The sequence below is a fragment of the Phocoena phocoena genome, chromosome 16 (genome assembly GCF_963924675.1).
Source record: "Phocoena phocoena chromosome 16, mPhoPho1.1, whole genome shotgun sequence".
Taxonomy (NCBI): domain Eukaryota; kingdom Metazoa; phylum Chordata; class Mammalia; order Artiodactyla; family Phocoenidae; genus Phocoena; species Phocoena phocoena.
In genome coordinates, this window is record NC_089234.1 from 37,209,035 (window position 1) to 37,234,165 (window position 25,131).

Sequence of the window (25,131 nt, forward strand, 5' to 3'; positions counted from 1 at the left end):
AAGAGTTGGGAGAAAGAGGAAGACTTACTTTTTATTGTATTCCCTATTTTTGTCTTTTGAATTTTATGCCTATATATGGTAGAATGGAGTATCTTCCCCAGTTCTGCGCTCCTGTATAATAGCATTGTACATCCACAGCCTCTGCCACGTGGTTTGCAGCTTCACACTGCAGGTGAAGCAGACTATTCTACCCACTGAGGTAAGGCTTGGTCATGCGACCTGAATTAGCCAAAGGCATGTGCACAAGCAGAGGTTCAAATACGCTAGCGTGATCTAGCTAGCCCTTTTGTGCTCTTGGCATCTGTCATGCAAAGAACATAACCCCGAGAGCTGCTAGTTCCAGAATGAAGAGAAGATGTAGAGCAGACCTGGACCCAACCCACAGCTTTGAGCCAAGCCCAGGTGATTTCAGTGTAAAATAGAGCCACACCAGCCAGACTGTGGACTTGTGAGCATAAAAAAATAAACGTTTGCTGTTGTAAGCCACTGAGTTGTTTATTACAAAGCATTGTTGTAGCAGTAGCTGAATAAGACAAATCCCATAGGAGCTCTCTTAACTGACCCCCACTTAACCAGATTCTTATATTAACCAATGCCTTCTTTTCTCTCTGTAAACATATCAACCGCTGTCCAATGCCTCTTAAATGTTCATAACTAGTAGGCTAATCTATTACAGCCACATCCTTCCACTCCTTCCAGTTGAGTCATATGCTTACTAAGAGTTAGTTTTCCCCCTAGCTTGTAACAGTAAAACAAACTCCTGGAATACTTTAATTTGGTTAGTTTTCCATTCTGCTAATTTTTTCATGCTTGATGTGGGTCAGGCTTGTTTCATAGCTTGTCTATAGATGACTATATGACTATTGCCCTAATTGTGATTTCAAGAAAGCCACAAGATCACAGCCACCCAAAACATATTGCCAAATGACTCTCTTGACAAGGTTTATCTAGGCCAGCACTCCTATGCTTATATCCAATCCTTTGAAAAAGGGGATGGGGAGTGTTTATCATTTGCATGAAACCACTATATATATTTGAAATAAGAAAGAGAAAGGCCTCTTTTAACTCCTCCCTGAAGTGTACAGTTAGCAGAGAAGAGTTTACTAGGACTTAGATTTAAAAATAGACCTAGCCCTGACTGAGGGGAAGATTCTAAGATTTCAGATGTGGACATTTCCGAAAGAGCAGCACAGTACAAACAATTCCTAGCTGGGATGCCGTGATAAGGGAACACCTCAGCGACGGCAACAAGGTGAAGGATGCTGGAGTAGACCTCATTGCTGATTAGTATTTTGCCCAAAGCCTCTTATGGGCTTGGAAGCAACTTTTAACTGAAGAGTAGATGTACTGCAGTCAGGGAAATGACTTCATCAAATCTATGATTTTACTGTACACCCGTTGAGCAGCATCGAGGCCCCAGATGAAATCAAAGTGGTTCCAATCTGGCAATAGGTTGAAGTAATGGAGATTCCTGATTTGGGGGAGTACCCTGGTTACATCCTGGGGTGTTACAAGGACATCACTTCCACCAACCCAAATAGCAGTAGGCACTTTCATGGCAGTCAGGTCATATAGTGGGGGACGACTCTATGGAAGAGAGAGAAAGTACATTCATGAGAGGAAGCTCCTCAGAGCAACAACTGACTTCAAATAAATAGAGACTACTGAATATTTACTATGACCACAGGAAGAAAGCATGCAATGGGCTCTATATTCAAGGAGTGTGAAGGAACAAGGCAAGATGGCTAAATAAACTTTTGTAAACAAAGTAGGGTATATTCAATGCTATAAAACATTTGTCTTCTTTGAAGACAAAGAAGAAATTATTTCCAACTGGGGCTTCATATAAAGAGCAGTCATTTGAAATGACTCTTGAGGAATGGTTGGATTTTACAGACAAGGATGTAGGTGGCAGGTCTTTCCAGCAGGCAGGAATAGCATGTATGCCATGGTCAGGAATGGCAAGCTGTCCAGTGTACTCAGAAAAGAAAATATGTAAGGGAATACTGTAGGGTATACGATTGGAGACAGTCAAGGTCTAAATGAAAGGCTGAAGCAGCTGGGCATCTTTCAGAAGTTTTGAAGACAAGGCAAGGTCATTTCTCAGTCTTAGCATGATTGCATAGGCATCAGTTTGTGGGATGACTTGAAGAAGAAATAGGTTGGAAATGGGTCCTGAACAAAATCTAGACAAGCAGTTTGGATGACCCACATAAGGGGGTAACTGAAGCCATAGGGATGGCTAAGTTCTCCAAAGACAAAGGGGAGAGAGATTTGAAGAATTTTGGAGGAATTCTGACAATTTGAGAGCAGTGGGGGACAGGGAGTAGCCAGTCAGAGGACAAAGGGAGCAATCAAAAGGGGAAGGAAAAAAATCAGAGATGGTTATATTACAGAAGTCCAAATCAGGGGGGTGAGTTGCAAGGAGACTGTGGTAACTAACACAAGATATAGGTTAGAATAAGCAGTTATATTTGGCAATTAAAAGCCACAAGCAACTTTAAATAGAGTAGCTGTAATAAGAAGATGAAGACCAAAACTACATTTTCCAGGGTTCAGGCGTGAGTGGAGAAGTGGAGATACTTCTCCACTTCCCTTTTAAATATTAAAAAATGTTGATAAAAACAGAGTGATGGTAGGATGACTTGATAGGATTGATGGGTTGAGGGAAGGTTTTTTATTTGTTTTTCATAAGGGATAGGGGTTCATTTAAGATAATAAGAGAAGCCAGTAAGAAGATATAAGAAGAGATGGGGTCGAGGGCACAAGATCAGGATAACTTGCATAATAAGAGGACCTTCATTTTCTGAGAGTGAAAGGAAGGAGAGAATCAAGAAGACAGAGATTTTAAGGTGGATTAGAGGGAAGTTAACAAATTTCATTCGTGCAACAAATAAGTATTAAGGGGCCAGTAAGTTCCAGATACTCTGCCAGGTGAGACAATACTGGTGAACAAAAGAGAAGGAAATTCCTACTCTCATGAGGCTTACATGGGTTAATCCTCTTATTCTTAAAAAAACATACAGTGGACACAGAGATTGTGCTGGGAACTTAAGGAGAAGACAAACTGTGTGTACTTCTGAATGTAATGAAAATTGACTTCCAATGATCTAAAATTACAAACAAATAAAACAGGATTGGCCTGGAGTAGGGTAGGACCAGCTAGCTAACTGTGTGTAAATTCTGAGGACATTTACACTCTCAATACTTGTCATCACGTTGTACACTTCAATCTTAAATATTTTTTGGTCAGTTTTACCTCAATAAAGCTGAACTTGACAATAATGGTCTTACGGGTGTGTGTGTGTTTTGTTTTATTTTCTTGTAAATGTAACCAATATGTAACATGCTCATTACAATAATGAAAAAAGACAAATGTATGTAAAATCCAAAATGAGAGCCTCCTTTTCTCTTTCATGTCCATCCACTTCACTCTTCCTTTCTTCCCCTTTTTGAAAGTTATCACTTTAACATTTGCTGTTTATTTATTTTCTGGCCTTTTTCTAAGCATTTGCAAATATATGCATTTGTAAATAAACATTGTCTGAGGAGCAGGAAAAACCCTTTGCGGGTCATGAAAATATTCAATATCTTGCTTGTGGTGTGGCTACATGAACGAATCTATTTTTCAAAACTCACTGAGTTTAGACACATCAAATTAGCGAAGTTTACCGTATGTAAATCACACCTTAAGCTGATTAAAAATAATAATAAAATTATATATAGCTCTCTTTGTCTTAAGGCCTAGTAGAATCATTTCTCTAATAATTCAATCCATTACTGAGAAATTGACTGGTCTGATTGACTGATTTGATGTTCAGAAACAATTTCATCAATCTATGTTTGCACTAATAGCCTTAAATATGTCAGTCTGGGAAAACATCAGAAAAATGTGCTTAGTTCATACTGAGAAGCCCAGCCCCTGACTTAGAGAAAGGAAGGTGGCAACAGGATTGATTAAAAGTATAGGAAGGCTAAATGAGTCTATAAATTTTGGTGTATCAAGTTAGAGGGGAAAAGTTGCCTTAAGATTCAACACTGCATGGGTGGAAAATTCTCTTAACTTTTACGTGTAATCCTAATTTTCTTCTGTTGCTATCAAGAAGCGTGTATTCATTTACTCTGTAAATTTTTATAGATTTTTTTATAAAGCAATGTTCATTATTATGCAGCCGTTAAAAATAATGTTAAAAAAACCCCTCAGTAACATTGGTTATGTTCTGCTATGACTGTAAATAGAAAAGCAAGATTGAAAGTTGTGGAAAAGCAGTGATGTCGAGATTGGAATAAATGTAATAAAATATTGATACATCTACTATAATTATCTCTGGGTGGAGGGATTATAAATGACTTAACTCCCTTAGTATATAATTCTTTTATTTCTAGATTTTCTGAAATGAATGCATATTAAAACTAGACTTGAAAAAAAAGTCTCTATCAACCAATGTGAATGAGGCCAATTGTCAGCTAGGATTCTTTTCACTCTCAAATAATTTATCATTGGAAGTCTTCAAAGCCGCCCTCCTGGGGTCACTCTGAATAGCTCACCTGATTGTAATGATGCATGTTCTCTGCTTCACTTCCCCAGTCATAAGCTCTGAATTCATCAGATCCGTAAAGCTGAATTAAATGTTTTATAGAAAAGTAATATTCACAGTAAGAATCATGATTTTTAACAGCAAATCTTAGAAAAGCACCGTACGCTGGGAAGAAAATAAGGCTCCGGGATGAGCAGAAAGATATAAATAAATTTTACCAGTATGAAAAACAAGGTCGACAGAAAGTGATGCAATGATCTCCTTGGTTTGAAGGAAAAGCTAGTGGAAAACCAAGCCTCATTAAAGGGAAATCAAATCTCAGGTATTTCTCTCTCTGGGGAAGGCTCAGTTCTGAGGCTCTCCCAGTTTACCTTTTGTTTCAGCTCAGGGCCTATTTTACAAGCTCTGATTTAAGATGGGGTTCATTTATGTCACCTACTTGGTCTGCCCCATCCCTTGTTCCTTCTCTTAAAATCCAGGGAAATCAAACCATAAAGAGGGTGACAAGGGCAAAAAGGAAGACAGCTGCTAAGTTTCTTAGAACAGACATGCTAACTCTGTCCTTTCATATATAAAGAAAATTAAGGGAATAGTTTTCCATGACAAAGACCCTACCTGTTTTATATGCAGGATGTTCTGTATTGACGATCCAGTGGGAGCATGGGACATATACACATCCATTCGGCTCTGAAGGAAAAAGGACACTTATTACAGCATTAACCACCCAATGAAAAAACTATGCCTTTCAGAAGCAGATCCTAATTACACTAAAAACTAATAAACAAATATTGCGGTTTTGAAAGTGGCAAGGAAGAATCATCTAGATAATTACAAATTCATGTCAGGCACTTGAATGTGGGTGAACCATGGGCTGACTGGTGGCATGGGCTGCTTGAGAGCAAACTTGCATCAGCTCTGAAGCTGTAGGATAATTTGCTTATTTTGAGGCAGAAGCAACAATGGACATCACGGAGCAAAGCAACCAAGAAAGGTACTCTGTGCAAGTGTTTGGGAGGGGGGGGCTGGGGGTGTGTGTGTGTGTACAGATGTGATGATCACAGATCAATAGATCAAAAATCCTGGAGTTCAAGACCTAACTTTGTTAATGATAAGCTTTGTGACTTTGGGCAAGTTATTTATCATCTCTGAGTTTCTGTATTTTCATCTATTAAATGGACATGCTAAAAATCATACTACAGTTTGTTGTGCTCTTGTAAGGATAAAATAAAATACTACAAAAAAAAGCTAAAAATCAATCACTTCCATGTGTACTGTACTTTAGTCTTCATAAATATAATAGAGATGAAAATTGCAGACATAAATTAGTACTGATAATTGTACGTCTTAGAATATAATGGAACAAATTAAGGAAACTATTAAAAATCTTTACTTTTGAAGAAGCAGGCTTTGAACAATTGTCCCTCAAGGTTTTTGGTCTAACACAACTTATCCTCTTAACGAATGGGGGTAGGGTGGCTGGCCAAGAAAAGCTATTTTGGAACTAGCTTCACTATAACAGTCTCACTGGCTGCCATTTGGAATATGACAGAGATAACTACTCAACCACACTGGTCTGTAGTCTGAACTCCTCGTCCTCCTTGAATTCTCAGCAACAGGAATCAAGGAGTTGATGAAACAGGACTTCTGCTCTTTCATAGGAAAGGGATTACACTCCATTCCATTCTGTCTTTATGTTCCAAGTTAAATGACGAATTTTATTTGAGGTTAAATTCACCCAACAAGTGAAGGCATACATGGAATAAATTTAATGCTTGTATGTACTTCTTTTCTAGGATTTTATTTTATTTTTTAATGCACTGTGTTGTACTGAAATAAAATCAAGTTGACTGTAGTAAGTGGTAGCTGATTGTGAACATGTGAAACCACTACCTAGTGTGGAACAACTATTTTCTTAAATTTGACCAGGTATGAAAAGATGAAGCTGCCTATTCCTCAGTCTTCACATTCGTGGTCCATTGAATATCTAATCATCTATGCATAATCTCTGCCCTTAAGTTTAGAATACCACATTAATTTATGTAGTATAATAGATACATCAAAATCAATCAAAGAAAACCTGGAATTTCTAAAAGCATTGAATGGCCCCAGAATCATTATACATACCATGTTCACATTTTTCATGTTGAATCCAGCCCATAAAGACATAAATTCAATACATATCACCCATAATATTTTATTGTTGCAGATTTTGGTAGAAGGTGACTTCCCTGTTTTATCTTCTAAAAAGAAACCTTTGGTACCAAAAATCTTCTGTAAAAATAAAAAATAATTATTCTTTCGAGGACCATTTTCAGACTTCTCGACATTCCCTTCATCCCAGGAATGAGAATTATCGGGGCTCTACTTATATTTTTATATTTATTTGCTGTTTTGGTCAAGGAGACCAAGTCATTCAGGAAAAGTTACTATTTATGAATCGGTCTCCACCCAGCTAGTATCATCAAACATAATTTACAAGGAGACTGCAGTAAGGACCCTCAACCTCAAATTAGCTAATTTCTCCACAGTGAAGCTCTCCCACATTCTGTCCAATCAGCGATTGCCTATATTTCTCATTAAGTGGCAAGAAAGGTAAAGCAGTTTCTCCTTAAGGTCAAATATTGCCTTGAATAGGAAGGAAAAGAAGGGTTTTTCCCTATTACCCGTGTACACATCACGTTTCTGGTAGTGTTCCAGAGTAGCCAGCTTTTATGCTGAAAGGTAGAGGATGGAGTACTGAAGGGAGGGTGCCACTGGACAGAAAAAAAAATGATGTCTTGGGAGGCAGCATAGTTAAAACTTCTAGGGCTTTTGGAAAAGCAAGCTTGGGTGGGCATCTCTGATGGGAGGACTGGAGCCTCTAGGGGCAATGGATATTATGAAATGGTGGGTGGGCCAGAGAATGGGGCTTAAAGTGGCGGGAAGTTTGACAGTAGAGGATAAGAAACTGAGATAAGTCAGGGACAATATGTGCCTCAGACCCGACCTATGTAGGCAAAGCCACACATGCAAAACTGGTGTATTTAGAAATAGATGTGTCTATCTCTGAATTTAATTCAACTAGTTTGTCTGCTCAGCTCTGCCCAAATGTAGTAAACATCCAAAACTAACTGATGTCAGCACGCTTTAAAATAGAACTATCAACGACAAAAAAGGGAAGTTATATCACTTGAGCTTACTAAACAATACCAAAAAACTACTATCAAACCAATCATTAGGCCTCATGGAATTCTTCCTTGTGTTAGCTCACAAATACTTTTTTTCCCATTTCTACCTCTTCACCTCAGACCAGGACCTCACTATATATATGAATTATTGTGATACCCTAATTGGTCTCCTTGACTTCATTTTGGTCAAAATTTATTCTATCCTTCTCTCCAAATTTGAGGGGCAATCTTGATAAAATACTGTGTTCATTGTGGCAATGACCTCTTTAGAGAAACAAAAAGCAAACAGAAAAAAACTCTCAAAGAATAAAATCCCAGACTCACAACTGACCATCAAACTATTTTTCCAACCATTGGAAAATAACCAATAAATACTTGAATTAACAATTCAGCTGTAAGACATTTACTCTTTGGAGTCTTAGCTTTAGTAAATTAGAGCAAGCTCCCATATGGGAAGGTTTATATTATTCAGGCTTTTCTAATATCAAAGTCAGGGATATCAGTGATCCCATGTGACTTGGAAAATGTCTTCCATTTGGGCACTGTGAATTCATTGACATGCCCAGGGGAATAAGAGTGGAACAAGGAAACTTGTGAGTAGATCTTAAACTGACACGGCAGTCAGCTCAGTTAGAAATTCTGATTTATACTCAGGTCTGTTAATAACTGAGTATAGTGAATTGCATATGGGAGCTGTAGACATTGTGGCATAGACAAACACACACAAGGACACGTGCACTCCAAGCACATGATCCCAGAGTCTGGTTTCTACAGATTTCATCTAAATGTACTACTTTTGTTTCATAATAGATTTTAAAATAATAAGGATCTATCATCCAAAAGGAGATCCTCATATACTTTTTGGCACAAGGAAGAGCCTACCTTGACTGAGGAACTTGGAAGTAGGAAAAAACTGGTAAAAATGCTCGTGGGGTATTTGAATGAGATCACAGGACTCAAGGCAAAATTCATTTTGATTCTTTGTGCCAGTTCAGGCATGGTGGCAAAGGCTGCAAACCCTGAGAGAACAGGAGACAAGACGATCTTGTAAAAATTAGAAGTATTTAGGCAATGTTTCTACTAACAAAAGTGGGACTCTGCTTTGTCATTTTTATCCTTTTACTGCACTCATCTTGGAGATGAATTGGGAAACTCTTCTAAGTTATCCTGCAGAGTTAATCTGCCTTCAGCCCTCTCTGCTCTCAAGTCTCCATTTTTCTCTTATTCTGGACAATTTAACTGGGTTGGGGAAAGTGAAGGATAAGTTGCTGAAGCAACTCCTGCCAAGTAAACTGGGGACACCTTCACTCCCCAAGCATGGGGTAAGTGCTGGCAATATTGTCACTTTACCACCAACTCTGAGATGTCAGAGTGAGTCACAGAGCCTCTAGAAGTAATCAGTTTGTGGGAGGTGAATCAATCAGCTCTCTGCACTATCGTCCAGTTATTCCACAGTTTTTCTTTCTCACAGTTGATGAGATTTCATTGCTCTCAGTGCTTCACTGGATGCCTACCAAAACCTCTGGAATCTTCCCTGCATCCGAAAGGGGACGGGATTTCCCTCAGTCCACCATGGTCCCAGTAAGGACCATATGTCTCCATTTGCTCTGACTGTTCAGGAATAGCATTGCATCCATATCTAGCACTGCGAGGATGAGGGTGGGGGTCAGCCTCACACAGGAAAGGCTATGTGGAGGATCTCTGTGTTTGGGATCCCCGAGATACTTTCCTGGGCCCCCCTCCACTGTGTGTGTGTGTGTGTGTGTGTGTGTACATAGCCATAGCAGGAGTTTTTTTCTTCTGAACTTCTTGTTGAAATATTGAAACTGTCTTAGCCAGAAAAGGAACTGGCTGAGTAATTGATACAAAGACTGAAAAAGGCATAATTGTTCCCCCAGAAGATGTCTAGAAATGTGTGGAGGTGAGTTTTTTGGTTTTTTGCAGTACGCGGGCCTCTCACTGCTGTGGCCTCTCCCGTTGCGGAGCACAGGCTCAGTGGTCATGGCTCACGGGCCCAGCCACTCCACGGCATGTGGGATCTTCCCAGATCGGGGCACGAACCCATGTTCCCTGCATCGGCAGGCGGACTCTCAACCACTGCGCCACCAGGGAAGTCCTGGAGGTGAGTTTTTGATGGTCATACTGACTGGGGAGCCCAACTGTTATTTAAGGGGCTAGGACCTGGCTTGTTAAATGTCCTATGAAGAGTGGGTCCTTCCCACATAACAAAAATGTCTCTGCTCAAAAGGCAAACAGTGCTCACTGAAAAATGTCATGCCCTAAATGCAACGCAGGGCCCTAATGATGAAATTTACTGTTTTCTCTGCTAATCAGATATGAGAGCATATCTAAGTCCTCTCCACTTTTCTAGACGCCACTCAAGTCGTCCTTCTCCCTGCAGTTTCTCCACAGCACCCAAGCGCCCTGTCGGTGAAGGCAAAGTGACCTGATTTGAATTAATGTGCCACCTCTTATGTATTAAGAGACCTTGAAAGAGCCACTTAATTTCTTTGAACTTCTGCTTCCTTTTCTATGAGATGGAAATAATAATGGTAGGATTGTTCTGAAGCTTAGACAGAGAGATTGTAGGAAAGGTCCTGAACAGAGGACCCTAAACATAGTAAAGCCTCCTAAGTGTTAGCTATTATGGTGTAATTATTTTCCTGTTAGTGACAGTTTTTTGGGGGGTGGGGTTGGGTCCCCTTATTAGTTCTTTGATCCTCTTTTAGAGTATTCGCTCTCATGTTCACTGCCTAGTCTAAATTTGTAAGCTGCCTATCAGTACAAAGCACTGGTAAACATCGATTTGCTCTTGATGATAATGGTGATAATGAGACTACTGTAGGAATATTTATTGTCTCTTGCACAGTTTCACCCAAACTAAAATACTGCATTTTCATATAACCCAGTCTCTTAAAACTGGAAACTTTAGTGGAAGATTACTAGCAAATTTATAATTTTAGTAGTATGGGTTCCTTTAAATTTTTATGTGGAGCTAGACTATTGATTTCTTAGAAAAAAATCTAGGAACCACACATTCAAAGTACATTTCCTGGACTTTAAAAAAAATCTATATAGTGCTTGCAATTAATTGCTACTCCATAAATATTAAATCATACACTAAATGGATAAGCCCAGTTGATTTCCTGTAGTAAGCTTATGTGGTCTGATTCACAAGCAAAATGTTACCATATCTTTTCAATTTGTTCAAATATGAGTATAAGCCTCTCTTTTTTATTTTTTAAAATTCCATGTGGGTTGTAAGGAAGGTATGATTGATGCATAGTTAACGTTCTTCAAGGATATTTCACGGCATTTGGCTTTACTTTTTCAGCTTGGAGGTGATCTAGAGACTTACCCTTTGGAAATACCTGTTTGGATTTTGAGCACACATTATTCCTGGGAAATTACGTCACCATTACAAATGTGTTGCGGTGACCGGAAATAGATGAAAGGCTCATCCTACATACTCACAGTCTCTGGAGTTCAGGTTCACAGCCACTTAGGGAACTAGGGTTATGTGCCCAACACAGGACAGAGAATTAAGGACACTGTAAATGTAAAACAGTTACTCTGTTCCAATTCAAAGGTGAACTTTTGCATGGCTCTGACCCTTGTAAAGTGTTGACCCTTGTAAACGTACCTATGGTAGTACCAAGTGAATGTCCAATGAAATACAACTTCTCTTGACCAGTTTTGTTTACAATGAAGTCTATTATTCCTGGGAGATCATATTTGGCCATTTCATCAAAGCTGAAAAATAAAACAGGGACTTATAAATATTCCCAACTAAGTTCAAAACTCAGAGCACTTGCTTGTTTATTTTTACACACAGAATTCTGTCCACTTACATGGTTTGTATTTCGTCATTTATTCAGTTACATACAGGCTATTGTAGCTTTTCTTTGCTACACTTATATGTGTTACTTTCTAATAACAGGAATGATTTTGAGACTTGTGTAAACTACATTATCCGAAGTTTAATCTTGTCATTCTTCCTTTTCGTTCCCTTCTCTTGCATTTCTTTTGCTGTCCTTTCCCTGCCTGGTTTGCATGCCTCTACTTCAGTCTCCGCCAGGGAACTTCAAGACTCTTAGGGCCACTTAATACCCGGCTTTGGAAACAGAACTGGTTGTAAATCATGATTCTACCATGTACTAGCTGAGTAACTTTTCATAAGTTACTTAAATGCTCTGAGCTTAAGTTTCCTTATCTGTGAAATGAACATGATAATACTATACGGCAGGGCTGCTATAGGGGTTGGATAGTATTAAAGGAATGACTCTGGCTGCTATTAGACACTCAGTCAGATGTTACTATTATTAATATTTCTGTCCATATAGAGATAGATTCAATATATACCAAAATCCTATAGTACCAGTTCGACCAACATTAATGCAAGAGAACAAAAAAGGCCTAAATAACATATAGTAGAATTAGGTACCTCAGCAACTAAGGGCCTGCTTATTAGAAGAACATGAGAGGAAATATAGATCGGTACTCACCAGTATAAGAGAATGGTTGTGATGCTTTATAGTAAATAAGCTCCAAGCTCCCAGCCAAGGACCAACCACACAAAATATTTCCCAATGCTTGCCCTGGGGCAAAAGGTCTGACCCTAACAATTTCATCTATTCTTTCTTTCCTTCCAACTTGTCAGTGGGTACTGAATATTTCATTAATGTGGTTTTGCTCTAGCAGCAGGCTTTAAACCAACAGGGAGTTTAAGAATGAGAAAGGATGTCCACTGTTGGCATCAGCCTGTCCTTTGGTGACAGCAGAAAACACTTCCATTAAGAGAAGCAGTCAGCATATCAAAAGATTCTTTTCTATTGCCTATTAACAAGGTTAACAAGGTTTTGTTTTCCTGAAAATGGTATTCTATACATTCTCAACCACAGTTTCTGTAGATAAAATATGGCACTGATACACATCTTTGCAAAACTGATTGGCTGTCCAAGAGAAAAAACTTGTAATAGCATCACTAGGATAAACATAAGCTTCATGAGGGCAGAGACTTTGTTCACTCTTGAATGCTCAGGGCCTAGAACAGTGCATAGAGTAGGCACTCAATAAACATTGGTTGAATGAGTGCATACTTTGGTCACAGGAATTTCCTAAGCTGTCCCTTGGGACATACTTATAATGTATAGTATTGGATAGAATTGTATGTTAAAATGACCCTGTTGAAATGATATAATTCGCTTGTGGGAGAATCAATGGAAATCAGAGCTTCTTGCTATTTATTTCCTTCGAGATGTTAATAGAAATTACAAGGAGCTGCGTGACTCCAAGTATCATACATTATTGTTAATACCACCCACACTATTATATTTAAAGGACTTGTCTCAAATTGCCTTCATGAACTTTCATAGATATAGTTTACCTAAAGGCCCAGAATTCCTCTTCATTCACTGAGAGTGTTTTGTGTCTCCTTGACCAAGTGTTGCCCCGACTGTTTCCCATCCATACATCGTAACCTGCATCTGCTAGAAGGAATCCAAGGCTGCCATTGGAGTAATTCTCAAGCCAGGAGGCACTGTCTGCAAACAGAGCATGCTGCAAGTATACAACTGGCTGGGCACCTGGAAGGAGGGAGGAAGGAAGAGAGAGAAATTTATAATAAATAGAGCATCTCGGGAACATGATAGAAACACACACACACGCACACACTGGGAAAAGCAAAAACCAAAAACAGCATTCGCTTTTCCTCTTGTCATTAGTGTAGAGTGTTGTAATCACATAACAAGTTTTTTGAGCACATACTTTGTACCTGGTGTTAAGCTGATTGGTTGACATGCATGAGCTTATTAAATTCTTACAATAACTCTATAAAGTAGGTCCTACTTTGAGGATCCTCATTTTATACATGTGGAGACTTAAGGTAGTTAAGTAACTTTCCTAAGGGGTCATTCAGCTAATAAGGTACATGGGTAGGACTCAAGCCTGGTTCTGTTTCGTGCCAAAGCGTGTGCTTGTAACTGCTCTGCACTATGTATTCACTTTTACATATCTCCTGGGTTTGACTTACAGAGACATGAAGATGCTCATGTTTGATGGAGTCTTATGCCTCCTCCAGAAGGAGGGGCAGGTGAGCATCAATGCACAATGACTATTTCCTCACCAAACTTCCAGTCAAACCCCCGGCCTCTGCCCCCTGAAGAGTATTTGAAAACTATAGCAGTAAAATCAGCTCAATGCCCTCTTGTGAACTCTCAAGTTTCTGAGGAAAAGAACCAGGATGGAAGATTCTATAACTTAGTAGTTAAGAGCACAGGCTCTGGAGTCCGGCTTTCTGGGTTTGAATTCTGGTTCTGTCATTTGCCCTTGTGTGACTTGGAGCCTATTACATAACCTGTTTTACCTCAGTTTCATGATCTGTAAAATGGTAACTCTTAATAGTGCCAACTTCATAGGGTTTCTGGGAGGTTTAATTCATTTAATTCATTTAAAGCATTTAGAAAGATACACCTAATAAATGTCTTTTAACTCCAAATCTTCCCCAAATTCTCCCTCCTTAAGTAAAGCCTTTCTTGTAAAAGTTTTCTCCTTTTATGTTTCATAGCACCTCCCTACCCCACCCCTCGCCGTGCCTAATATTGCAAGATTTAGCAAAAACCAAAGCAAAGATAAACAAAACAACCCAGGATGCCCTGTTAAATTTGAATTTCAGATTAACAATGAATAACTTTGTCATATAAGTACATCATAAAGTGAGATTTACACGAAAAACTCATCTGCTGTTTATCAGAAATTCAACTTTAACTGGGCATCTCATATTTTAGATAGTAATCCTACCCATGTCCCACTCACAGTTTTTATTGTGAAACTCTTGAATTCTTGAACTACATGACTTTAGCTGCCTCTGAATGTGGATGGGAGATGAGATGATTCATGGGGGGAGATGAGATGATTCATGGTAAATGGTTTCATTTACCATGAATCATCTCATGGTAAATGATTTGGTAGGTAAAGGCCGTTGGGGCTTTGCAGATATTTTGCTTGCTCTTCTCTCTCCCTCCTCAGGGACTTGGCAGTTATATTTCCCCCTCCCTTTTTTTTTTTTTTTTTTGCGGTACACGGACCTCTCACTGCTGTGGCCTCTCTCACTGCGGAGCACAGGCTCCGGACGCACAGGTTCAGCAGCCATGGCTCACGGGCCCAGCCGCTCCGCAGCATGTGGGATCTTCCCGGACTGGGGCACGAACCCGCGTCCCCTGCATCAGCAGGCGGACTCTCAACCACTGCACCACCAGGGAAGCCCTATATTTCCCCTTTTAAAGAGTGTAATTCATCTGCTTTTGCATGGCTCGTTCCTCATTCTAGAATGGAGCCTTAGTGACCCCATGCTCTTTCATTGCATAAACTGTCTGTTCGTCAGGTCAAAGCATACATGAATGTTAAAGTTTTCCTTCGTGGGGTTTTTTTTATCCTGCAGAAGGAGGCCTGTTGATTCTAGAGGGGGCAGGAGAGACTCTTTTGGGATACCCTGCAGCCAGCTTCATACAACCCAGCCAATCTCTTTCCAACAGTGAGGAAATCCACTATTCGGAATACAGCAATTTTCCACATGAGAAATCAGTAATGAGCTAACAAAATGTAGGCTCCACCTCTGCATTTACTCCCTAAGAAGAAAGCCTGGCGGCAGTCAAGAAGATCAGTCTTGCTCTTTGTAATTGTAGGTTCTTGCCTGTCTTCAGAGAATTGGAAAAGAATGAGACTCCCTGTTCACAATGTAAAGACTAATCCAAAATTCAAACCAATTTTGATAAATCAGTCATTGTCTTAATGAACAGCCAGCAATAAACTTTAGTCATATGCAATTCTCCTTCTCAGGAGAGACACATCTTCTACCTGTGCTCCTATTGTCTCTTCGTCCATGGGGAATTCTGTTGACACTGAGTATGTACCCATCTTGAGTGGTGACTTCGTACTCCTCACTGGGGTAGCCATTGTAGGTGATGATTTCACTCTGCCCAGTAAAAATATGAGCGTTAGCTAAACATCTTCTCTAAAGGTTGTCGAAAGGAACTAGAAAAAAGCAACTAGTGTGTGCTTTTTGGGGTAAATTATCTGAAATCTGTAGCCCCAGGTAACTGTAAAATTAATTTACTGCATAAAGTCTTGATAGAAAAATAAGTAGACTATTAGAAAATGTCTGCTAGTGTAAATTTTTGGGGGGTTGGAGATAATATCTAGCATTGACCCACTCTTCTGACAAAACTATATTCTCAAGGCATTTGTCTTTTTTTTTTAAAGTATACATATATATATTTGAATGAAGTATAGTTGATTTACAAAGTTGTGTTAGCTTCTGGTGTATAGCAAAGTAATTCAGTTTTATATATATATATATACACACATATATGTATTATATATATTCTTTTTCATATTCTTTTCCATTATGGTTTATTACAGGATATTGAATATAGTTCCCTGTGCTAGACAATAGAACCTTGTTGTTTATCCATTCTATGTGTAATAGTTTGCATCTGCTAGTCCCAAACCCTCCCCTGCCCCACCCCCCAGCAACCACAAGTCTGTTCTCTACGTCTGTGAGTTTGTTTCTGTTTTGTAGATAAGTTCATTTGTGTCATATTTTAGATTCCACATATAAGTGACATCATATGGTGTTTGTCTTTCTCTTTCTGACTTACTTCACTTAGTATGATAATCTCTATGTCCATCACTGTAGCTGCAAATGGCATTATTTTATTCTTTTTTATGGCTGAGTAAAATTCCATTGTGTGTGTGTGTGTGTGTGTGTGTATGTATGTGTGTGTGTATGTATATATATATATACCACTTTTTTTTAACTTTTTGTTTTATATTGGAGTATAGTTGATTAACAATGTTGTGTTCGTTTCAGGTATAGGACAAAGTGATTAAGTTATACATAAATATGTGTCAATTGTCTTTTGAGACCCCTCTTGGTTTAAAGATAATAAAACCATAGTCCAGTAGAGGGCAGTCATATATATGATCCAGAGGGCTTAAAATAGAAATTCTTAATATTCTTAAAAATGTAAATTCAAAAGAGGAAGTTATCTATAAAAAATATAATTCTGCTTTATATTCCTAGAAAGTATTACTTATTCAGCCAAAAAAGAAGATCTACCTAGCTTAACTCTTGGAGAACTGTTAAAAATCACCCATGTTTTATGTTTTCTTATCAGAGATTTTTCTGCCATACAGGAACTTTAATATCTCACAATCAATTAATCTGCTTTATTTGATGGTCTTTAGAATTTTCCATCACTTACAATGTTCATCCACACTTCAGGATTTGCTTCTTTCTCCAAATTAAAGAATCCACCGGCATTTAAAGTTCCACAAATCAAATAGGTTGTTGTTAAAAACAGCCACATCATGCGAATGCCTGGCGTAAAACATTTAATAACCACAGATTAATGTCGTATGTCAAAGTTGATTTACGAAATTAAAATAGTCCCCTAATGAAAACTTGACTAACATCCTGAGAAAGCTGAGACAGTGTGGAAGGGAGTAAATACAGTGAGCTAACTCCGAGCACTATTCATCTATTTTTTTCACGTAGAAATTGCCCTGACATAGTCCACTTCCAGAAATGAAATGAATTCAATCTAGTATGAAGGCTTATTTTTTGTTTTATTTTAATCCAAGCTTTTCAATTAATTTAAATCTTTGCTCACCTGTGAGTTGCCAGAACACATAAAGATTCAGAGGACAAGTTTCCATACCATGGCAAAGCTAAAAGTGGAGTTATCCTCTAGTCTCATCCAGCAACCCAACAAAAAAACAAGAGCAACGAACAAGGAAGCTTCAAACAGACAGGCTTATGATCAGTTTTAAGTGATGTGATTATTTTTCTTGTGGACACCCAAAGGCAAATTTGGCACATTTAAATGTCCATTGTCTCTTCCTTGGCACGGCTTAAAAGCACGTCTCCTCAAACCAGCCTGACCATAATCGCAAGGCAGATTACTCATCATAGGGGAGTTGCAGTCCAATGGCCTGAGTTTGAAGTCCAGCCTCACCATGAACAAGATTTCTGACTTTGGGTAAGTTATTCAGTAGCTTTGTCTCCTGGTTTTCTCGCTGGTAGCATTAGGATAATAATGTAACTTACCTTATAGGGCTGTAGGGAGGATTAAGTGACACACAAAGCACTAAGCCCAGTGTGAGCTTTCACTATATTTTTAAAATCTAAAAACGAACAAGAGAATAACATCAGAGAGGCTTTATTGTAACCAATTAATGACAGACTTCTAGAAATTCAGAATTTACTTTTGAAGTTAAATAGCTTTCCATAAATTTGAAATCTGGATGAAGACGATTTTACTTTTGTAAATGTTATATAATTAAAAACATTTAGAAACTAATAACTATTGAGGGCTTAGCTTGTGTCAGACACTGTTCTAAATGCTTCACATTGTGTTATTTAAACCTCAGAGAAACGCCATAAAGCAGCTACTGTTATCATTCTCGTTTTTGTCAATGAAATTAACAAAGGCTTAGAGAGATGAAAGATCTGCCCAAGGTTACAGAACAGAGAGGTGATAGAACTAGGACAGGAACAAAGGCAGCCTCAGCACAGAGCCCTTACACCTGGCTACCACTCCCAACCCGTCTCCCGATTGTGATAAATTTTGGTCTTACCTAGTTATATAAGCTCCCCTTGTTCCTGAGGACTCTTAGCGATGAAGAACTTCTGAACTTTTGCATGTGACAAAATGAAGAATGAGATACGATTGCAGTTAGAAACCAGAGACATGAGAGACAGGAAGCCCATGGAAGTGAAGAAACCCTGGTCAGTGACACACGCCCAGGGACAAATAACCAGTTTGACTAAATCCTCCACGTTTCCACTGAGCATCTGTCACCGTTGGGAGGGTTCAGCCACATTTTCAAAACAAGGTGTCAAAAGTGGAAGTATGTACTCAGTGTCCTAAGACAAAATCAGAGTTAACAATATCTATCTTCTCAACACCAGAGTTCATTATGAGAGTCAACTGAAGCAATGTTTGTGAAACTACTGATGTCAACCATGTAATGTGCAGGAAAGTGATTGATTATAACTCCGTTGAGAAGTTGAGGCCAGCCTGACTCACTTTTGAGGCCAAAAAGGGTTTGGAACTAGCAGAGGAAACAATATCCTTAGGCCAAAGGGACCTGAGGAGAATGAAGACATTTTAGCTCTAAATGTTGCCAACAAATTCTGGCTCCCTGTGCACTGATGCCGAATAGAAATATGGAGACAGAGATTTGGAGGATAAGAAATAGAGAGGCTTTTTATTTTCCTTGCCAGGCAAAGGGAAGACACAGTAGGCTAGCACCTCAAGAACTGTGCCCCCCTTTCCTGAGGAATTACAGGGATTCTTATAGGGAAGTTCTCAGTCCGAAGTGAGTGATAAGGGTCAAAATGGTGAACGTCTAGCAGTCTTCTTCTTCTTGCATTATTTCGAAAGAGTCACTGCTGGAGTCGGGCAACCCAGTAATTGGGTCCGGTAGTCTCTGGGTTAACAGTCTGCGACCTCCTTTCTGAAATGCAAACAGCTACAAGGGGTGATTTGCTACAAGAGATTACAGGAGGAGCAAACACCAGGGGCAGAATGTAAACTGCCTAAATTACACAGGATTAGAGGTGACAGGTTAGTTTTGTGAATGACAAATCTAACTACAGACGCTACAGATTAGTAACAGTTAAAACTAGGATTGATTACCTCAGGCCAGTTTATGTTTCTTCTCTAGCCTGTTCACTGGTCCCTTTATTTTCCTTGTTCTCAGGAGAGGGAAAACTTCATTTCTATTTTTTGCTGCAACATAAGCTCCACCAGAAATACTGGATAATGGAGGCAGAAATGCCACCATTTTCTACTTCACAATTTTTTTGCGGTACACGGGCTTCTCACTGTTGTGGCCTCTCCCATTGCAGGGCACAGGCTCCAGACGCGCAGGCTCAGCGGCCATGGCCCACGGGCCCAGCCGCTCCGCGGCATGTGGGATCCTCCTGGACCGGGGTACGAACCCGCGTCCCCTTCATCGGCAAGCGGACTCTCAACCACTGCGCCACCAGGGAAAGCCCTCTACTTCACTTTTTATGCCAGTAAAGCCCAAGGAGTAACTGAATCTCTTTCATCTCCCAGTGGGAAGAAGGGTCAGTTGCTACCCAGCATGAAGAAGTTTCAGTTCTATTAGTTTGGACTCAACCCCTTTCAAAAACAAACATTCATGTATGTCCAAATCCTAAGATCGGTTCCACTTGAGCCAATTAAACAAATATGGAGTGAAAGGAAGCACTCAGCTTGCTGGGATAGGTGGAAAGCTTATGTACCAGTCCAAACTCATTCAGTCTTTTTGATGAAAGACGAACCACGCTTTGCCCTGAATGACACTGCGCAACGGTATGTGTCAATGGCAGAGAGGTGTGGACTTGCCTGGATCCTCTCATGGGTGAGACCGTTAAAAACAATCCCTTCTAAGAAAATTTCAGTGGACTCTTTGGAGAGTTCTAGGAAGCACAATGTTAAGATTATTAATGTTGCTTTGTTGTCATGACTTTATTTGGAAATAGAATGACTATAGTTAAACTTCTCAGGGCTTTATGGATTGTAGACTAGCTTAAAACCCAGAAGAATTTCTACACCATTGCCTTCTCATATTCTTACTCAACTTTGAGGTTTATCTAAATGATCTGGAGAATTCTTTCAATCTGTTTTCTTGTACAGACACAAAGTTGTCTCAAATAAATGAAACTAGTCTTTTCCAAATGCGTTCGTCATTCTTCTTATGTAACCTTGCTATTTGAATAAGTATTCAATATGTTGAAATGAATTAAAACAAAAGACATTGAAACTTCTTCCTTCGTGCTGCGAAATGTAAAATGATAACTCCTATTCTCTAGAGGGTCAAATTTTCCCTGCTTTTTTTTCTTTTTCATAAAACTAGATGATATTAGAACTGGAAAGGGATCTTGAGCAAAATGTAGATTAAGGGACAAACTTTCAGAAGGCCTGTGGTATTTCTGATATCTTGACCCAAGGATCATATCACAAATTGTCAATGGTCGCTGCCCAGTTCATTATCAAGATGGCTGAAAATAGACTGTTGAACATAGATCTTTGAACTTGGTGTCTTATTTATGAACATGATTGTTATTTTCTTTCCAATGCTCTAATTCAAAATACATTTGCTATTATAATGTCTCATTTTTTTGTTTACTAGTTTGCTTCTTTCTCCCCAAAGACTGCTTTTCCTTAACACATGACTTTGTATCAAAAGAGGCATAATTTCCCCTTGAAAACAATGTAAAGTTAAAAAGATTAGGCTATAACCAACAAAATAGAAACTAAGGAGAATTTTGGAAAAGAAATAATTTAAAATCTTACACCTTTGAGACAGATTTTGCCCTGAGTAAAATACCTTGCATGAACAGGAACATGGAACTTGTCACTTGCCCACTAGATAATTTATCTAATCCACTATGCATCGTAAAATTCAGACAGGGCTCAAGAAAGCCATAAGTGGTGTGTGTGTGTGTGTGTGTGTGTGTGTGAGTGTGTGTGTGTGTATGTGTGTGTAAAATGATAGATTAGCACACTTTGGCTTTAGAAAAGGCACTTTAAATTACATTTAAAATTTTTGTTTACTCATAAAGCAAGGTTGGCAGTGTTTATGATATCTATAAGAAATGATGTTTGTTTTTCAGATTACCTACTAGAGTAGAACATGTTCTCTTCAGGGTTGGTGTCAATGAATCCCCATTTCAGCTCCACTTTATTACACCCGCCTTCAAACACAGTATGGCTATGACAAAGAGGCACAGAGAGAAATGACAAAGTTCTGTCTGCCATAAATGACTGAAATATTAAGGTTTTTGAAAAGAGGCCATAATAAGCTAATCCAGTGTACACCCGTCACAATCCAAAATGCTCAAAGGAAAGATCACTTACATTTAAAGAGAAGTTAATACCAAAACCCAAAAGTTCAAGAGGTTGTCTTTAAGGACATCCAGGTCCTGGAGTGGCAGGATCAGAACTTAATTGGTGGCCAAGGTCAAAGCTTGTGAGAATGGAGAGGAAGGGTAATACAACTGAATAGAAGGAAATTTATACCATCCATTCCTCCAAGTAGGTTTAACTGCTTACTTAATGTGCACAGTTTATGTATGGTATGCTCTACAGCTCATTTTGTATTTGAATTCCTGTAAGAGGTATATTCAAATAGAGATTTTCTTTTTAAACACACACAGAATGCTTACCGAAAATTCCAACTGAATCTAGTTTTAGATACATTAATAGTTTCATCAATTTATGTAGGTAAATAAATGATGATTAGAGTATGTAAAAAGGTAACACTGGCTATTTTGATATATGCTCCTGTTTCTTTCCTGAATTTTTACTTGGTTAAATTACAGTTAAATCACCTCAAATGTCCCCAGCACTACTGAAAAATGTGTAAATGGCTTGTAATATCATAGTATCTGTGTTTCATCCTTTTCCTAATCACCATCAACATCAAAGGACATTTTTCTTAACATCAATATATAGTTATTAATAGTAATTTAATATAAATATAGTAAATTTTATACAAGTTACATAATAAACTTTACAGTAAATTCATAGGCATGAACAACCTTGCTTCGTACTAATCTGGAATAAATCCACTATTATTCATAAATAGCATTGCACACTAATACAATAACAGATTATTACTCAATAATAATTGTTCTGCTGTTCAGTCTCCAAATTATCCTTAAACTTGGTAAGTGCTATGGCACAATCTGATATCTTTCACACAATCTATATTCTCTCATTTTCTCTATATATTTAGAAAAATCTTATAAATGCAGAATTATTTAAAATTTTCTGCAAATAACCAGATTTCTTTGGGGATAATTACCTTTACTCTTTTCTCTATACCAGTGCTGTTCAATAGAAATGTAATGTGAAAAAAAAAAAAAAAAAAAGAAATGTAATGTGAACTACATATACAATTTAAAATTTCTTACAGCCACATTTTTTAAAGCATAAAGGACAGATGAAATCAAATTTTTATTTATAATTCATTTTATAAATAAAATGTAATTCTATTTTTATTTCTTTTAAACCAATAGATCCAAAATATTATCATTTTAACGTGTAATCAATATTATTATTAATGAGAGATTTTCCATTCTTTTTTTTGCACTAAGTCTTTGAAATCTGAATATTATGTTACAGGGATAGCACATCTCCATCAGTATTAACCACATTTCAAGTGCTAAATAGCCACATCTGACTAATGGCATGTATTGGAGAGTGTAGCTTGTGCTCTCAGCCTTATGCTGCTTTTTCTTTTTGTTGTTGAAATGTTTCTTCAACCACATTCTTTATTGTTTCATATAGTACTCATCCCAAATATATAACTTTGTATCATAGATTGACCTGAATTGAATATCTGCCTATCAAACTTCCTACTATTTGAACCATCAAACGTATCTTCTCAAGTGCTTGACCTCTGCTCCCCAAATGAGCTTTGAGTTCTTATTGTCCAGCAAAAAGACATATGCACAACTATTTAGCTATAGTCCTTTATCAAAAGCATGATATCCACCACTGTTCTTGAAGTCGCTAAACCTGGAAGGATGGCTTGTTACACTGACTCTATCCAATAACAAATGCCAAACTATTATTTAAAAGGTTTTTTTTTTGATGATTTAACATTTCCTAATAGAGAAAATGTCACCAAAATAATTGTTATTTTTTAAAATCATTTACATGTTCGACAGCTTCCTGGATCTAATGCTTCTGAGAGTGTTGATTGGATAAAGAACAACAGATACATATGTGTATAAGTAACATAGCAGCTTACTTGAGAGATTTTGCTTTGAGACCATAGGTATCAACACAAATTGTCCCCAAAAGAGCGCTGATTCCTCAGTATTGAACTATTTGTTCATGGTTAGTTCAATAGCCACATAATAGCCCAAGCTATCTTCATCACTAGCTGGACCACTGCAACCTTCCAACTAGATTCCCCACAACCACCTCATTCATTCTCCATATTGTACCTATTGTCATCATTTTATTTTATTTTATATATATATTTTTTTAGTTAATTAATTAATTTATTTTGGCTGCGTTGGGTCTTTGGTGCTGTGTGCAGGCTTTCTCTGGTTGTGGCGAGCAGGGGCTACTCTTCGTTGCTGTGTGCGGGCTTCTCGTTGCAGCGGCTTCTCTTGTTGCAGAGCACGGGCTCTAGGCGCACGGGCTTCAGTAGTTGCAGCACGTGGGCTCAGTAGTTGTGGCTCGCGGGCTCTAGAGCACAGGCTCAGTAGTTGTGGCGCACGGGCTTAGTTGCTCCGCGGCATGTGGGATCTTCCCGGACCAGGGCTCGAACCCTTGTCCCCTGCATTGGCAGGCGGATTCTTAACCACGGCGCCACCAGGGAAGCCCTGTCATCATTTTAAATCACAGATCTGATTCTGTTTTAAGGGCTTTTGAGATTAAAACTCTTTAATGGCTTAACATTCAAAATTCTGTGAGTGGCTAGGAAGGTGTAAAACTAGGCTCTACCTCTTCAAACTCATCTCGTCCCATTTCCAACCTGGCTCCCTGTGCTTCTTTAGTTTCCTTTGGTAAATCTAGCTCCTTGCCACCTGAGCTAGTCCCCTGCCTGTAGTCCCATCTGGCAGATTTTACAGATCTCAGCCAAAATTTCATTTCCTCAAAGAATAATTCCCTGTCCCCCTTGATGAGAGTGGTCTTCTTATTGGTGGATTCATTACAATTATAATTAAAGATTTCATTATGTGAGTAAGCAGCTGTAGAATATCTACCTTTTTCATTAGTCTGTAAGTTCCACTTGGGAAGGAACAGTGTCTACCTTATTACTCTTCATGTTCTGAATGCCTAGCTACTTCATAATAAATACTCACAACATTATAGCATAAAGATTAAGAGCTTGGCATCTAAAGTCAAGATTCCAGAATTAGAGAATGATATTTTGGGACAAGTGGCCCAATATCTCCAAACTTCAATTCCTTAATCTATACAGTAGGGATAAGAAAGGTACCATTTTATAAAGCTATTGTTAAGATTAAATAAGATAATTCGTGTAAAGTGCTTACACTGTTATTTCCTTATGGAAAAAGGCTCAGTGTACTTGAATGATTGTGTAGGTGATGACTTTTGTTAAACCCCATACTTCCTCTGTGTTTTATTCCCTTGCACAAGCAAGTAACATTTTTATACTAGAACTTCCCACGTGTTTTATTAAAGGGAAAGAATGAACTATTTTGGCAAAAAAAATGATATAGTTCTCTTAACAATTATAGTTTTAAATGTAAATTATAAAGACATGCTTTGGTTTATGCTTTGCAGCTTCCTGTAAGCTTCAGTTATATGACTCAGCATGTGTAAGTGCAATTTATTTCTAGGACACTGACAAGGTCAAGTGCTGGGATT

At 38.5% G+C, this 25,131-nt stretch overlaps 1 protein-coding gene across 1 annotated transcript; it reads right to left on the reverse strand.

The window, feature by feature from the left end:
• Window positions 1-1,353: 1,353 nt before the first annotated feature.
• Window positions 1,354-17,076, reverse strand: LOC136136012 (lipase member N-like). Its single transcript, XM_065893905.1, has 9 exons — window positions 16,969-17,076; window positions 15,560-15,677; window positions 13,092-13,290; window positions 11,349-11,458; window positions 8,588-8,724; window positions 6,663-6,809; window positions 5,154-5,225; window positions 4,549-4,620; window positions 1,354-1,587 (listed from the first exon to the last, which is right to left on the reverse strand). Exons 1-9 carry the CDS (start codon window positions 17,074-17,076, stop codon window positions 1,354-1,356), a joined length of 1,197 nt encoding a protein of 398 aa, XP_065749977.1.
• Window positions 17,077-25,131: the final 8,055 nt, after the last annotated feature.

Excerpts from the sequence above, each read along its gene's own strand:
- LOC136136012 (XM_065893905.1), bottom strand. The coding sequence starts at position 17,076 with ATGATGTGGCTGTTTTTAACAACAACCTATTTGATTTGTGGAACTTTA. Across the intron at positions 15,678-16,968 it reads CTGAAGTGTGGATGAACATT|AGTGAAATCATCACCTACAA; the intron begins GTAAGTGATGGA and ends TTTACTGGGCAG. Across the intron at positions 1,588-4,548 it reads ACATGCATCATTACAATCAG|AGTCGTCCCCCACTATATGA; the intron begins GTGAGCTATTCA and ends TCTCTTCCATAG.